This window comes from Zea mays, chromosome 6 (assembly GCF_902167145.1).
Source record: "Zea mays cultivar B73 chromosome 6, Zm-B73-REFERENCE-NAM-5.0, whole genome shotgun sequence".
Lineage (NCBI taxonomy): Eukaryota > Viridiplantae > Streptophyta > Magnoliopsida > Poales > Poaceae > Zea > Zea mays.
Genome location: NC_050101.1, coordinates 130,944,695 through 130,957,927, shown reverse-complemented (window position 1 = coordinate 130,957,927; position 13,233 = coordinate 130,944,695). Strand labels below are relative to the sequence as shown.

The 13,233-nt window shown below is 48.2% G+C and overlaps 1 protein-coding gene across 1 annotated transcript; it reads left to right on the top strand.

The window, feature by feature from the left end:
- Positions 1–8,668: 8,668 nt before the first annotated feature.
- On the top strand, positions 8,669–12,822 carry LOC100381858 (uncharacterized). The gene is made up of 3 exons (NM_001361548.1): positions 8,669–10,490; positions 10,567–10,644; positions 10,723–12,822. Exons 1-3 carry the CDS (start codon positions 8,900–8,902, stop codon positions 12,702–12,704), a joined length of 3,651 nt encoding a protein of 1,216 aa, NP_001348477.1. The 5' UTR covers positions 8,669–8,899; the 3' UTR covers positions 12,705–12,822.
- The last annotated feature ends 411 nt before the right edge of the window (positions 12,823–13,233 follow it).

Sequence of the window (13,233 nt, the reverse complement as noted above, 5' to 3'; positions counted from 1 at the left end):
CCGTCGAGACGCTCGGCTGGAGAATTTCTTGCACGAAGACCCCGGGCGGGACCTGAGTCCGACCGGATCCGAGCTTGGACAGTACATCGGCCGCCGTGTTCCGATCTCTTTCTATATGATGAAACTCCAGACCTTCGAATTTATCTTCTAGCTTTCGGACGGCGGCGCAGTATCTTCCCATTGAATCACTTGAACAATCCCATTCCTTGTTTATCTGACTGATGACTACCAGAGAATCTCCATACACCATCAGTCTCTTGACACCCAGTGATATGGCGATGTTTAATCCGTGTATCAAAGCTTCATACTCGGCTGCATTGTTAGAGGTCGGGAATAGCAACTGGAGAGCATACTTGAGGTGCTCGCCTCCAGGTGCAGTGAAGAGAATCCCTGCTCCTGCTCCCTGCAGCTTCAGCGAGCCATCAAAATACATTCGCCATACTTCTGCCGTTTCTGGATTGTCTGGAACTTGCTGTTCTGTCCACTCTGATATGAAATCGACCAGTGCTTGAGTTTTGATGGCAGTGCGAGGTCGGAATTCGATATCATGGGATCCCAACTCGCAAGCCCACTTGGCTATTCGGCCAATGGCTTCCTTGTTGTGAAGAATATCCCCTATTGGAAAACCAGTGACTACTATGACTTTGTGGTCGTCAAAGTAGTGGCGCAGCTTGCGGGCAGTTAGAAGTACTGCATATAATAGCTTCTGAACTTGAGGATACTTTTTCTTCGATGGACCTAGAACCTCACTGATGAAGTAGACAGGATGTTGTACCGGATAGGCATGCCCTTCTTCCACTCGCTCGACTACCAACGCAGTGCTTACCACGTGAGTCGTGCAAGAGATATATAGCAGCAAATCTTCAGCTGGTTGAATCGGCGTAGCTCGCCGGGGCGGCTTTAGTACTGGTGGTGTTGTCAGGAATTTCTTCAGTGCATCTAGAGCTTCTTGTGCTTCTGACGTCCATTGAAACTTATCCACCTTCTTGAGCAGTTTGTAAAATGGCAGACCTTTTTCTCCCAGCCTGGATATGAATCTGCTCAGGGCTGCCATACATCCAGTGAGTCGCTGAACCTTCTTTTGCGACCGAGGGGCTTCCATCTTCATGATAGCTTCAATCTTATCTGGATTAGCTTCAATTCCCCGGTGGCTGACAATAAATCCGAGTAACTTTCCTGCTGGTACCCCGAAGACACATTTCTCAGGATTGAGCTTCCATCTATATCTTCTCAGGCTGTTGAAAACCAGCTGTAAGTCTTCTATGAAGTTTTCCGGATTCTCCGTTTTAATCACCACGTCGTCTACGTAAGCCTCCACACGCTTGCCCCAGTGATCGGCTAAGCATGTTTGAATGGCTCTCTGATAAGTCGCTCCAGCGTTTTTGAGGCCGAACGGCATGGAGGTATAACAGAAAGCACCAAACGGGGTGATGAACGCCGTTTTTTTCCTCGTCTTCTTTTGCCAAACTAATCTGATGATACCCGGAATAGCAATCTAAGAAAGACAGCACAGAACATCCAGCGGTGGAATCCACCACCTGATCTATCCTCGGGAGCCCGAAGGGATCCTTCGGACAGTGTTTGTTGAGATCAGTATAGTCGACGCACATGCGCCAATCCACTTTATTCTTTTTGAGTACAAGAACAGGGTTGGCTAACCACTCGGGGTGTAATACTTCTCTAATAAATCCGACCGCGACCAAGCGAGCTAACTCGGCACAAATGGCCTCTCTCTTGTCGGGCGTGAAACGACGCAGCTTTTGCCGGATCGGCCTCGCCTGAGGATAGACTTTCAATTTGTGCTCGGCCAACTCCCTCGGGACTCCCGGCATATCCGCAGGTTGCCATGCGAATACGTCTCGGTTATCTTGCAGGAACTGGACGAGCGCGCTTTCCTATTTGTCATTCAAACTGGAGCTGATGATGGCCGCCTTGCGCTCATCGGCAAACCCCAGGTTGATCCGCTTGGTTTCTTCAGTCGGCCGCATAGAGGTCGCGGCCTGAGCTTCGTTTGCCGGCACGGCGAGGTCTTCCTCAGGCTTAGAGTTCGTCGGTGTAGAAGGAACCGTTGACGGTTTGGTGGTGAGGGCTGCTTGGATGGCCACTCGGAAACATTCTGCGGCGCCTTGGAAGTCGGCGCGCACAGTTATGATTCCTTGCGGTCCTGGCATCTTCAGTATCATGTAGGTATAGTGCGGGATGGCCATGAATTTGGCTAGCCCCGGCCTTCCGATGATGGCGTTGTAACCGCAGTCGAAGTTCGCCACCTCGAACCTCAGGAACTCGGTTCTGTAGTTATCCGGAGTCCCGAAGGTGACCGGCATGTAGATGTGGCCCAGCGGGTATTCCCCTTCCATCGGCACGATGCCGAAGAAAGGAGTGTCTGACTCGTGGAGCTCTTTGAGGTGAACTCCCAAGCCTTGGAGCGTACGGGGGAAGGTGACGTTGATGCTGCTCCCCCCGTCCACTAGCACCTTCTTTACCCGGCTCTCTCGGATCACCGGATCGACGAGGAGCGGGTATTTGCCTGGATGGTCAAAGTTGAGCCATTGATCCTCCCGAGTGAAAGTGATTGGGTGCTCCGACCACCGGTACGGGGCGGGAGGGCCGGTGGTCGCCACCAGTATCTGGCGGTCGTTGAGCTTTTGTTGTCTTTTGTTCTCCTGCGACCCATGTCCGCCGAAGATGACGTTGACCTCCCTGTCAACGCGCGGGAAAGCTCCTCCTCCCCCCCTCCTCCGGCTGATGGGGCTGTTGTGGTTCACCTGGTCCTCCCCTCGGCGGAGGAGGCGGTAGGGGTTGGAAGGGTCGACCATGTCCGACGGAGTGCTTGAAGTCCCGACAGTTACGTAGAGTATGGCGCATGTCCTTGTGGTACGGGCACTGGGCGTCGAGGATGTCGTCCAGTGTACGCTCGCCTCCACGAGGTCCTCCTCGGGCGTGAGAGGCGGGTGGTCCGGCGGCGTGTACCTCTTCACGAGGCCTCTTCTCCCAGCGTTTGTCGGGTGGCTGGTTCGCGTCGCGTCGTGGTGCTGCCGGTGCGGGCTTTGCTCCTCCGATGAGATCCTGGGCCCGCTCGTCGGCGGTGATATAGAGGTCGGCTTCCCGGAACAGCTCCTCGGAGGTAGTCGGCGCCTTTTGTAGTATGGCTCGGACGAAAGCTGAGTCGTTAGATCCTCTGTAGAAGTCCTCGATCACGGCCGCCTCCGTGACCTCGGGGATGCGGTTTCTCATGGTCTGGAACCTTTTAAGGTATGACCGGAGAGTCTCATCCCCCCGGCGCTTGATGGATTTGAGGTCCCATGGTTGCGCTGGCTTGTCGGAGAGAGACTGGAAGTTGGCGGTGAAACGTCGACTGAAGTCTCCCCAGTCGTCGATGCAGTGTCGGGGTAGATGTCGTAGCCACTGCAGCGCGTCTTGCCCGAGGACGATGGGCAGATACGCAGTCATGACGTCTTCGGATGCCCCGGCAGCCCGAGCAGCGGTGGTGTAGACGGCTAACCAACCCCCTGGATCCTGCTTAGGTTCATATTTGTCGACATTGGATACCTTGAAGTTGGGAGGCCATTGGATGGCCCTAAGGCGCGGAGTAAGGGCGGATACTCCGCACGTGTCCTCCTGTCGTCGGGGATGACGTCTGTCCCGGGGAGGGGAGTGGCGGTGGTGGTTCCTCGACCGTCCCCGGGTGGTACCACCAGTTGAAGCTGTCGCCGACTCAGTTCGGGTGGCCTGGCTTTGAGTCGGGAAGCCATGATCTCGGTCATACTCCTCCCGACGGCGAATTTCGTTCTCGTGCCGCCGTTCGCGTGAAGCATTGATAGAGCTTCGCGCGTCTCGGCGACTGTTGATGGCGTGTCGCAAATCGTTCGGCGGGTGAGCGAGCGGTAGAAGATGGTTGGCTGCCTGAGTGAACAGGCGTCGGTATCCCTCGGCGTCGGGAGTCCGAGGAAGTCTGTCAGCTATCCGAGCTAGAACGCCTCCGACTTCGCTCGGCGTGTTCATAGCTCGGGCGAAGTCGGGGTTCAAGTTGCGCCCGAAGAGCGGATTCTCGCGTCGTTGCCTTGCATCTTGCTCGGCTTGCTCCTGAGTCCGACGGCGATCACGTCGTCGGGAGTTCCTTCGTTCCCTGAAGACGCGTTCTTCCGGAGTTTCTCCTATCTCTGAGACCTCGTCTCGCGAGACAGGCTGCTCCGGATCCCGTTCTCCAGCTGCGTGATGTCGTCGAACGTTCATGCGTCGGTTCCTTCGTCGGCGGGACTCTCGCTGAGGCGGTTCTTCTCCAGGTGCGGTCGGTTCATCGTCAGAGACGGCGGGCGACTCTGCTCTCCCGATGAAGAGGACGTCGGGGTAGAACGGTACTGCTGTCGCGGCGACTTTCTTTCCGTTCTCCTTTGAGGCCGGAGGAACGGGAAGAACAACCTGCCTCTCCCTGGTCTCCTTCTTTCTCACGACCCGTGTCCATTCTTTCGTCGGGGAAGTAGACAGCGGAGTCTTCCGGGTCAGCGAGCTTCTAGCTCCAGCCTCCCCGGAGACGATCTTTTTCCGAAGAGCCGGAGGTAGCGTCTTTCCAGCATTTTCGGAGTTTGTTGGAGGAGACTTCTGTTCCGGCAGATCTGCGAGGCGGTGTAGAATTCCCTCTTCGTCCGCTACGGATGAGATTGTCCCGAAGCAGAATACAGATCTGGGACGCACGACGATCTTGCTGTGGAAGGTGACGGCCATTGAGCTAGCTTGGATCGTCGACACACCCCCTACCTGGCGCGCCAGCTGTCGGTGTTTTGGGTCCGACCGCACACCCGGGGTTGCCCCTCAAGGTGTTTTTAGGAGTAGGACGGTGTCAACGACTGTAGCAAAATGGTTCGTGCCGGTCGCACGAGGGACAATGGACAAGATTTGCAGGTTCGGGCCGCTTAGAAGTGCGTAACACCCTACGTCCTGGTGAGTATATGAGCGTGGTTACAAGAGGGTTCTCTGGATAGAGGGCGCAGAGAGTTTATGTGGGTGGCTAAGTAGAACAGGGTCGATCGTTCTGAAGGGGTGCCCCCTAGGCCTTATATACTCGACCGTGGGGCAGTACATGTGATATGATAACAACAAGTAGCTAAAAGATAGTGAACCTCTTGAGTTTATCCCTACGCAATCCTCGCCGACTTATCCTCGCATAGCTCCGTTGCATGGGGGCTTCAGCGCGGGAAAGTCGGGTCTCTGTTGCGATTCATTCGTTCGACGTTGTGGGCCGTCTGGGTTTGCACTAATCAGTCTCACGTCTTCTTTTCTTTGTTGGTTGTCTTTCCCTAGGCCCACGAAAGAATGACCTTACGAATTATTGGGCCCTTGGGCCTTTCGTGAGGCCTTTTACTTCTTTAGTGGACCCAGGGGATATCTATCCCCCACAGCGCTAAACCATCTCCTGCCCATACGAAGCCTGGAGACAAACATACCAAATATAAGTGCATCATCAAGTTGATGCACAAACACATAATAGAGTACCAAAAACTCACTAGACAGTCGGTGGCTGTCTGAGTGCATAAAACATCAGGATTCTGAGGATCAAAACCCCTATGCCCTTGCATATACACCTCCACAGGGCGTACGACCGGATTTGACTTCCTGTACAAACAAGTTAGAATAACACATTTCTATATAATTCAAAGTTACAACATACTATGACATACCATTCGCTTAGCCAAGCGCACATGTCCATCGCCGTTGTAGTTGTGGAACGACTTAGTACCACGGTTTTCCCTGTTCCTTTCGAAAATGGCACGAAACTCAAGGGAAGCAGGATTGGCGTAGGAAGCCGTCGGAGATTAAGTGGTCGTCGGATGTGAATCGTTTTACTGTAGTGCATGTCATGAACATATCACGCTCCTGATGAGGCTCCTCTAATAATATGTATTGTTAGTGATGGAAGCAGGATTGGCTAAAGCCTAGACAGACTTGTAACAAAAGCACACACCGAAAAGAATATAATTCAAAAGTTACATATGACAACATAATGTAAAGATAGATTTCATATAAAAAAACGTCATTGTAAACTAATATCTTTATTCTTTTGCCAAATATTTTACATATAAAAATAGGAACCTAATACATGAATAACAATATATATATATATATATATATTAAATAAAGATAATGTAAATAAAAAAGAACACATAGTATATAAAACTGGTGTATAGCGCGCGCCTCGTTTCTGTATAGCTATATAAACTTATATAAAAAGATGTTATATATGAGGGTACATGTGTAATGAAACATTAATATTTTTTACGCAAATAAACCAAAGGTATAAATATCGACATCAGTTAGAAATTATTCGTCATGAAAAATATTGTATTCATCAGTTACCTTCAAGAAGTAGGTAGCATGATCTAAAGGCTAATTGTACAATTATGCATATATTGCAACCAGTTACAAAATGATGGCTTATATGGAATCATGCCATATTTAAGTGGGTCATTATCCAAAATAAACATAAGTTGCAATGCATTAGTTGACTTTACCTTTTAGTAGCGTGACTGAAGGTTATGTATATGCAGTTACAAAATGACAAGATTAATTGCAAAAGATGCGACACTGAAGATGCTTGTTCTGTTATGCCCCGCTCTTTTGCTCTTTTACATTGCTGGTAAAAAGAATATTTTGATCTTGGTTTCCTTTTGTTTGAACCTACATTGGTCCTGTTTGTTTCGGCTTCTTGCAGCTTCTGGCCACCAAAAGCTGCTGCAGACTGCCAAACGCTCAGCTTTTCAGCCAGCTTCTATAAAATTCGTTGGGGCAAAAACCATTCAAAATCAACATAAACACATAATCGGTTGAGTCGTTGTAATAGTAGGAATCCGTCACTTTCTAGATCCTGAGCCCTATGAACAACTTTATCTTCCTCCACATGTAATCGTAATGATACTCAGATTCTCCCCTCAGCCAGATTCTCCTCACAGCCAGATTTTCAAAAAAGCTGGTCAGAAAAAAGCTGAACCAAACAAGCACATTATGCCCTACGAGATTCAGAATAAAAGCTGATGGGACATCAATACGGTCCATATGTTGAAGCTTTGGCAAGCGATTTTTATAGACTGACATTTTAGGAAATAATTAAAGATTTTTTTAATTTTTAAGTGGATCTAGTCGCACACATGCCCATACGGAAGGGTTTGGCGATGTTCAATGCCTATATTGGTCTCTGAAAATGTGTGTGTTTTGTGTATGCTATTCGTTGGAAAACGCTGCTATATATGTCTCTATTCATTGGAAATCGGATCGATTAGGGATGTCTAAATCTAGATGTAATGTTTAGAAATTCTATCGTGTCTTACCGTGACGCCAGGTAGCCGTCAGGATGCCACTGCCAGGCACCAGCCCCCTATCGGAGGCTCTAATAAACTAACTAAGGAATTCATTTTCTTGTTTTTCGTAATATGCTCAACCACATAACTAAGGAATTCATTTGAAAATATTTAAAATATCATATAATTCAGATGTCTATGACCCGTCGTCGGCCCCTGCGTCCTGTGTATGATGCTCGACACACAGAGACACAAGTGTGCGAACAGACAGCAGCTCGGTGCATTGCGAGGTGGTGTGAACTGATGGCTGTTGCTGTGCACAGGTTTCGTTTCGGCGCTTCCCACCTACCCTAAACCGTTGCCTCCTTCAGGTATTAAAAATTCTGGGATGCCAACTGTCAAGTGATTAACCCTAAACCCTAACTACTGAGTACTGACTGGGGTTGCTATTCTTTACGATGCTCGAGATAGCTCCACTGTCAAGTGATTAACAATCTGGGATGCCAACCAAGTCGTGATTAAAGAAGGTTATTACAGCTTACCCATTATTGGTGGACACAGCTTGCATAGGGCTTCTAAAAATGCCACGAGCATCACCTGATAGCTTAGTTTCACACAACGTGGGCATCGAGGTGGGGTCTACTGGGTGTGTTCTCCGGCCTGAGAATGAGATACCCTCATCTATCATGCTGATTGCTCATGATTCATTCAATACATTCCATGATAGAGTATGTCTTATGTTGCGATTGATTTTCTTATCTTTCTTTGGCACCTAGATTAGCATCTACTTTAACATATAATAAAGTTTTTTTAGCTACTTCTATATGCATCTAATCCTTATTAGGTTTATGGTGTCGCTTAAATGAAATAGAAAAACTTGCTCCAAAACTTGTACATATCCATTTCTACTACGGTTTAAGGCGTGTGGCTTAAATAAGATACAAAAATCTGCCCTAAATCCTGCTACTATCTCTAACATCTCAATCTTGGATTTTCCGCAGGATTAAAAAAAATCCCCATTTCCAACAACTCTCAACCTTGTTGGGAGAGCTAGGCGCGATCTGCTGTTAAGAAAGCTCAAGCACCGTAAAGAAAGTTTTCCGTGGGAGAGGAAAAAAAAAAGACTCTGCATGCACTTTACTGTCCTTGTCCTTCAGCTCCAGTCTGTGTTGACTGTTGACTAACAGTGTTGACGAGGTCCCACCTAGCCACCACAAGCCCACAAGTCATTCACACTTCGTTGAAATGTCATACACGCATGCCCATGCGCTAATAATTGATTTGGATGTTGTCGTCTGTGTCTGTGTGGGGTCATTTAGCCTTTCTTTTCTTGAAATAAATATTGTTTTAGCCTTTCAAAGGGTGTTCAGCTTGCGATCTTCGCTTGGGGCATTGACCTCACCCAAGTCTTCGTCTTCCTTCTTTGGCAGCTGCCAGTTTCATACACCACTATTTTTATCCAGATCCATCCTTGGATTTCTCTTCATTCCAGATACATCTTCTCTAAAGCCTAAACCCCTTGCTCTCTTTTCTTCCGATGTATAGTTGGAGAGGGCAGTTTCACCTGCGAGGCTGAGGTGAGCAACCATTGTTGGAGAGCAAGCAGCCACATGGCCAGCACCGCTGCCACTCCGGAAGCAGGCAGCAATCACAGTGAAGACGGCACCACAGTGGAGCTTCCCATCGTCGTCACCGGCAGCACCAGCCAAGAATCCATTGATACTCCATCCACCAGGTACTTGTTAGCCCCTAGCCATGTATCCAGCTCCAGCTTCACCGCAGACATTGAGCTCCTGTGGAGACTGCGGAAGTACCTGCTGCTTCTTGGCATCTTAGCTGTTGGTGTTACATACAATGCTGGATTGACCCCACCTGGAGGGTTCTGGTCGAAGAACACACAAGGGCAATCTGGACATGAAGCGGGTGACCCTGTCCTCCGGGCTCTCTTCTTCCCACGGCACGAGGTATTCTTCTACTGCAATGCAACAGCCTTTGCAGCGTCTCTTGTCCTCATCATCTTGCTTCTGAGTAAAAACGTGGCAAGGCAGAGGCTATGGCTCCGCTCAATGCAACTCACCATGGTTCTGGACCTGTTCAGCCTGATGGGGGCCTATGCTGCTGGAAGCTGCAGGGCAGTGAAGTCCTCCATCTACATCTGGGTTCTGGTGCTCTCTGTTTTCACATATATTATGATCCACATCCTAGTGTTCATGAAAGTTGTTCCAAGATTTGTGTCCGAGAAAAGATTTGTTCCAAAACGGCTGAAAGATGTGGCGCGGTCTGTGGAGCGCTGGATCCTATCCCGGTGTGGTGTTCACAGGAGTGAAAAGAACAGCTCTCACGAGAAAGATCTAGAGGAAGCTCGCAAGTTCACTCTGGTGCTTGTGACTTTCGCTGCAACTGTGGCATACCAAGCAGGGTTGAGTCCACCGGGTGGTTTTTGGGCTGAAAATGATGAGAACAAAACTCCAGCTACATCTATGCTTCGCTCTGGAAACCTTCCTCGATATAATACTTTTGTTGTTTGCAACTCGACTTCCTTCGTTGCGTCTTTGGTCACAATCATACTGCTTCTAAGCCCAGAACTGAGTCGGCATGGCATCAGATCCAGAGCGGTGACCGTGTGTGTTGTTGTCGACATATTGGGCCTTGTTGGAGCATATGCTGCAGGAAGCTGTAGGAGTGTGGTCACATCTGTCTCTGCTGTTTTAGTGGCTGTTCTAGTATGGATCTGCTTTGCAGTTTTAGCTGGGATCTTTGTTAACAGATCTGTAGCAGAGTGGTTTGGGAAGAAGATCAAGCCAGATATTATGAGGTGCATCGACAGATTTGGCCGGGTCTTTTCGTCGAACCATGGCAGAAAGAGATCAAGAAATCCGGAGGGAGAGAATTCTATTGCAAGTCATCAGCAAACTGAAGAGAGCATAAAAGGTGAAGCAGAAGCAGAAACTGCTAGAGTGCCAGAATACCAGCTTCCATACCATCAGCTAGCTCCAGATATTGAAGAGGGTGAATGCCCTGGGGAGCAGCAGAGTCCAGGCAAACAACAACCTACAAACATTGAGGTTGTGTCCATCTCAGAGCATGCATCTGTAAATGAGAAGCAAGCAGAAAATAGCAGCAGTGTCATGTGCAAGCTGGGAAGTCAGTCTACAGACCCAAATTCAGCTGCAAACGAGGCTATGACTGAAACTGAAACAGGTGATCCTTTTATGATATTTTAGTGAGGTACAAATGCTAATACCAATATGTCTAACTCTGACTCTCAACCCTGCAGAAAACATACAAGATGCAAATATGGAGGAACAACAATCTTCCTTGGTGGATGGTCTTAAAACTCCCACTACTGTGGCTGGTATGTCCAATCATGAGCATCAATCGGTAGATAACCATGTAGTTCAAAATTTGATCAGGCAAACTTTTTCTACTGAAGATCAAGAATCCACAACCGTGGAGTGCTTGTCCGACATTGCACCCAATAACCATAATGGAGCCACCAACAGTTTCAAGGAAGAGAAAGAAGCTTCGGAGCAGCATTTGCAAGCCAATGAGATTGAGAGTTTCAGAACCAATAATGTGGCCAGACCTGTTGAAAATGGCAACGTTGGCATGTATGAAGTAACTCCCAGACAAGACGACGGTGATGTAAATGCTGGTGCCAATCCAACTGATGAACATCTGAAGAAGTCCCGGACATACCTCCTTCTTCTAGCCATTCTTGCAGTATCCCTGGCGTATCAATCAGGTTTAAATCCACCAGGTGGTTTCTGGACACAAAGAGGTACCAACAATTCACCTAAGAGCACCCATCATCGTCCCTATCATTTACCGGGTGATCCCATCCTTGAGGATACTCGCCATCGACGCTATATTGCATTCTTCTATTTAAACGCCATCGCCTTTGTGGCATCCCTTGTCATGATCATCATGCTCCTGAACCGGAGGATGAGCTACAAGGGCATAAAACGATATGCGCTGCAGATGGCTATGATAGTTGATCTTCTTGCTCTAACAGGGTCTTACATTATGGGGAGTAGTAGGGGGACGAAGAGCTCCATATACATATGGCTGTTGGTATGCCTTGTGCTGGTTTATGTTGCTGTTCATGTTCTGATAGCAACACATGTAATCCCTGAAGGGTGCAAGAAGGTCGTGGCACAGAAGATTGAGAATTTCTCCTGCAGATACATATGGACAAAGGCTTCGTTTCGGAACCGGGGAATTGATGGTAATGGTAGTGATTGTGAGGCTGGGCAAAGCCAGAGGAGTGATGCCGATGACAAGACCTGGGAGCGGAGGCGCAATCTACTGTTGATGCTTGCTGTTCTAGCTGCAACAGTCACGTACCAAGCTGGCATCAACCCTCCAGGAGGTGTATGGTCTGATGATAGCTCAGCCAGTGGTAAACCAGGAGACCCAATCCTTCAGCACAACAATTCCAAGCGCTATGATGTTTTCTACTACTCAAACTCACTCTCATTCGTGGCATCTGTAGTTATCACAATACTGCTTGTGAACAAGGAATCCTGCGAGCATGGTATCAAGTCCTATGCGCTAAGAGTGTGTTTGGTGGTGGGCTTGGTGAGCCTCTTGATTGCCTACTCTGCAGGAAGCTCTAGGAAAGCAAGAGAATCTATCTATCTCATCGTCATTGCTGTTGCAGTTCTGATTGCTCTTGTGATTCAAGTGCTTCTTCTCTCCTGTACGCAAGACAGTCTCAGAGGACCAACTGGACAGTTTATAGAACGTCTGCTCCAGCTGCTTTTTGGGACGGACAAGGCCTGGCATGGAGACACTTCTAAACAGAAAGAAAGCTCAGGTCGTCCCGAGAAAAAAGTTCGGAAGAGGCACAAGTATTTGATGCTGCTTGCAGTTTTAGCTGCCTCCATCACGTATCAAGCTGGTCTCAACCCACCCGGTGGTTTCTGGTCCGACGACAATGAAGGCCATGTGGAAGGCAATCCTGGCCTGAAACCACCTGGTGCCTTGTGGTCTGATAACAAAGGTCATTTGGCAGGCAATCCTGTTCTCCTTGATATTAATCCTCGGCGCTACGAAATATTCTTCTGCTTCAACTCTATCTCGTTCATGGCATCTATTGTCGTAGTCATGTTCCTGTTGAACAAATCTGCCCGGAAGAAGGCCGTGCCACTTGAAGTACTGCACTTGATCATGATACTGGACCTGCTGGCCCTCATGACTGCTTTTGCTGCTGGAAGCTGCAGAAAATTCAGGACTTCAGTCTATGTGTATGGTCTAGTGCTCGGTGTCGTGGTATACCTTGTGATCGCAGTTCTTTTGTCAAGTGGCATTGCAAAATGTCTGAGACCCATGGATAGAAATAGGGTTTCCTCTCAGAGAAGTCCTATTCGCGCTCCTACAGCAAGCACAAGGATACTTGGAGACCATGCTTGATGGTTCCATTCCTTTGGTAATAGTACTAGTTTAATAGTAGTGTATGTATTTGGCTTTTCAGTGTACGTTATGTTGTGGGAGTTTGAATTGAACTGAAATTCGACGCTTTATGTTGTTCATTTCTTTTAGAATGTAAAATCAGTGCAATCATGAATCTACATGTGTATGACGAAGGTTCCAATGTATGCGATGGAATGAAAGGAAAATTGGTGCCATAGTTTGTCTAAGGTTAGTTGTCTAAATTGAAAAACTAACTTTAGCCAAAAAAGTTAGGTAAATTATAGCAAGTTAGGCAACAAATCAAACAACATATCACAATTCTCTGTTTGTCCATGCCCGATGTTGTTGTATTTACAACTTTTCTAAGGGCCTTTTTACATATAGTCAATATAAACCAGATGTGTGTGTGTGCAGGGAGAACACACACAATATTTTTCTCCCAAAAACGATATGGTATCTAGAATTAGGGTTTGGGCTCACCTGCACCGCCACGTTGGCTGCAGCTTCGCCCCTTCGCATGTCGACGTTC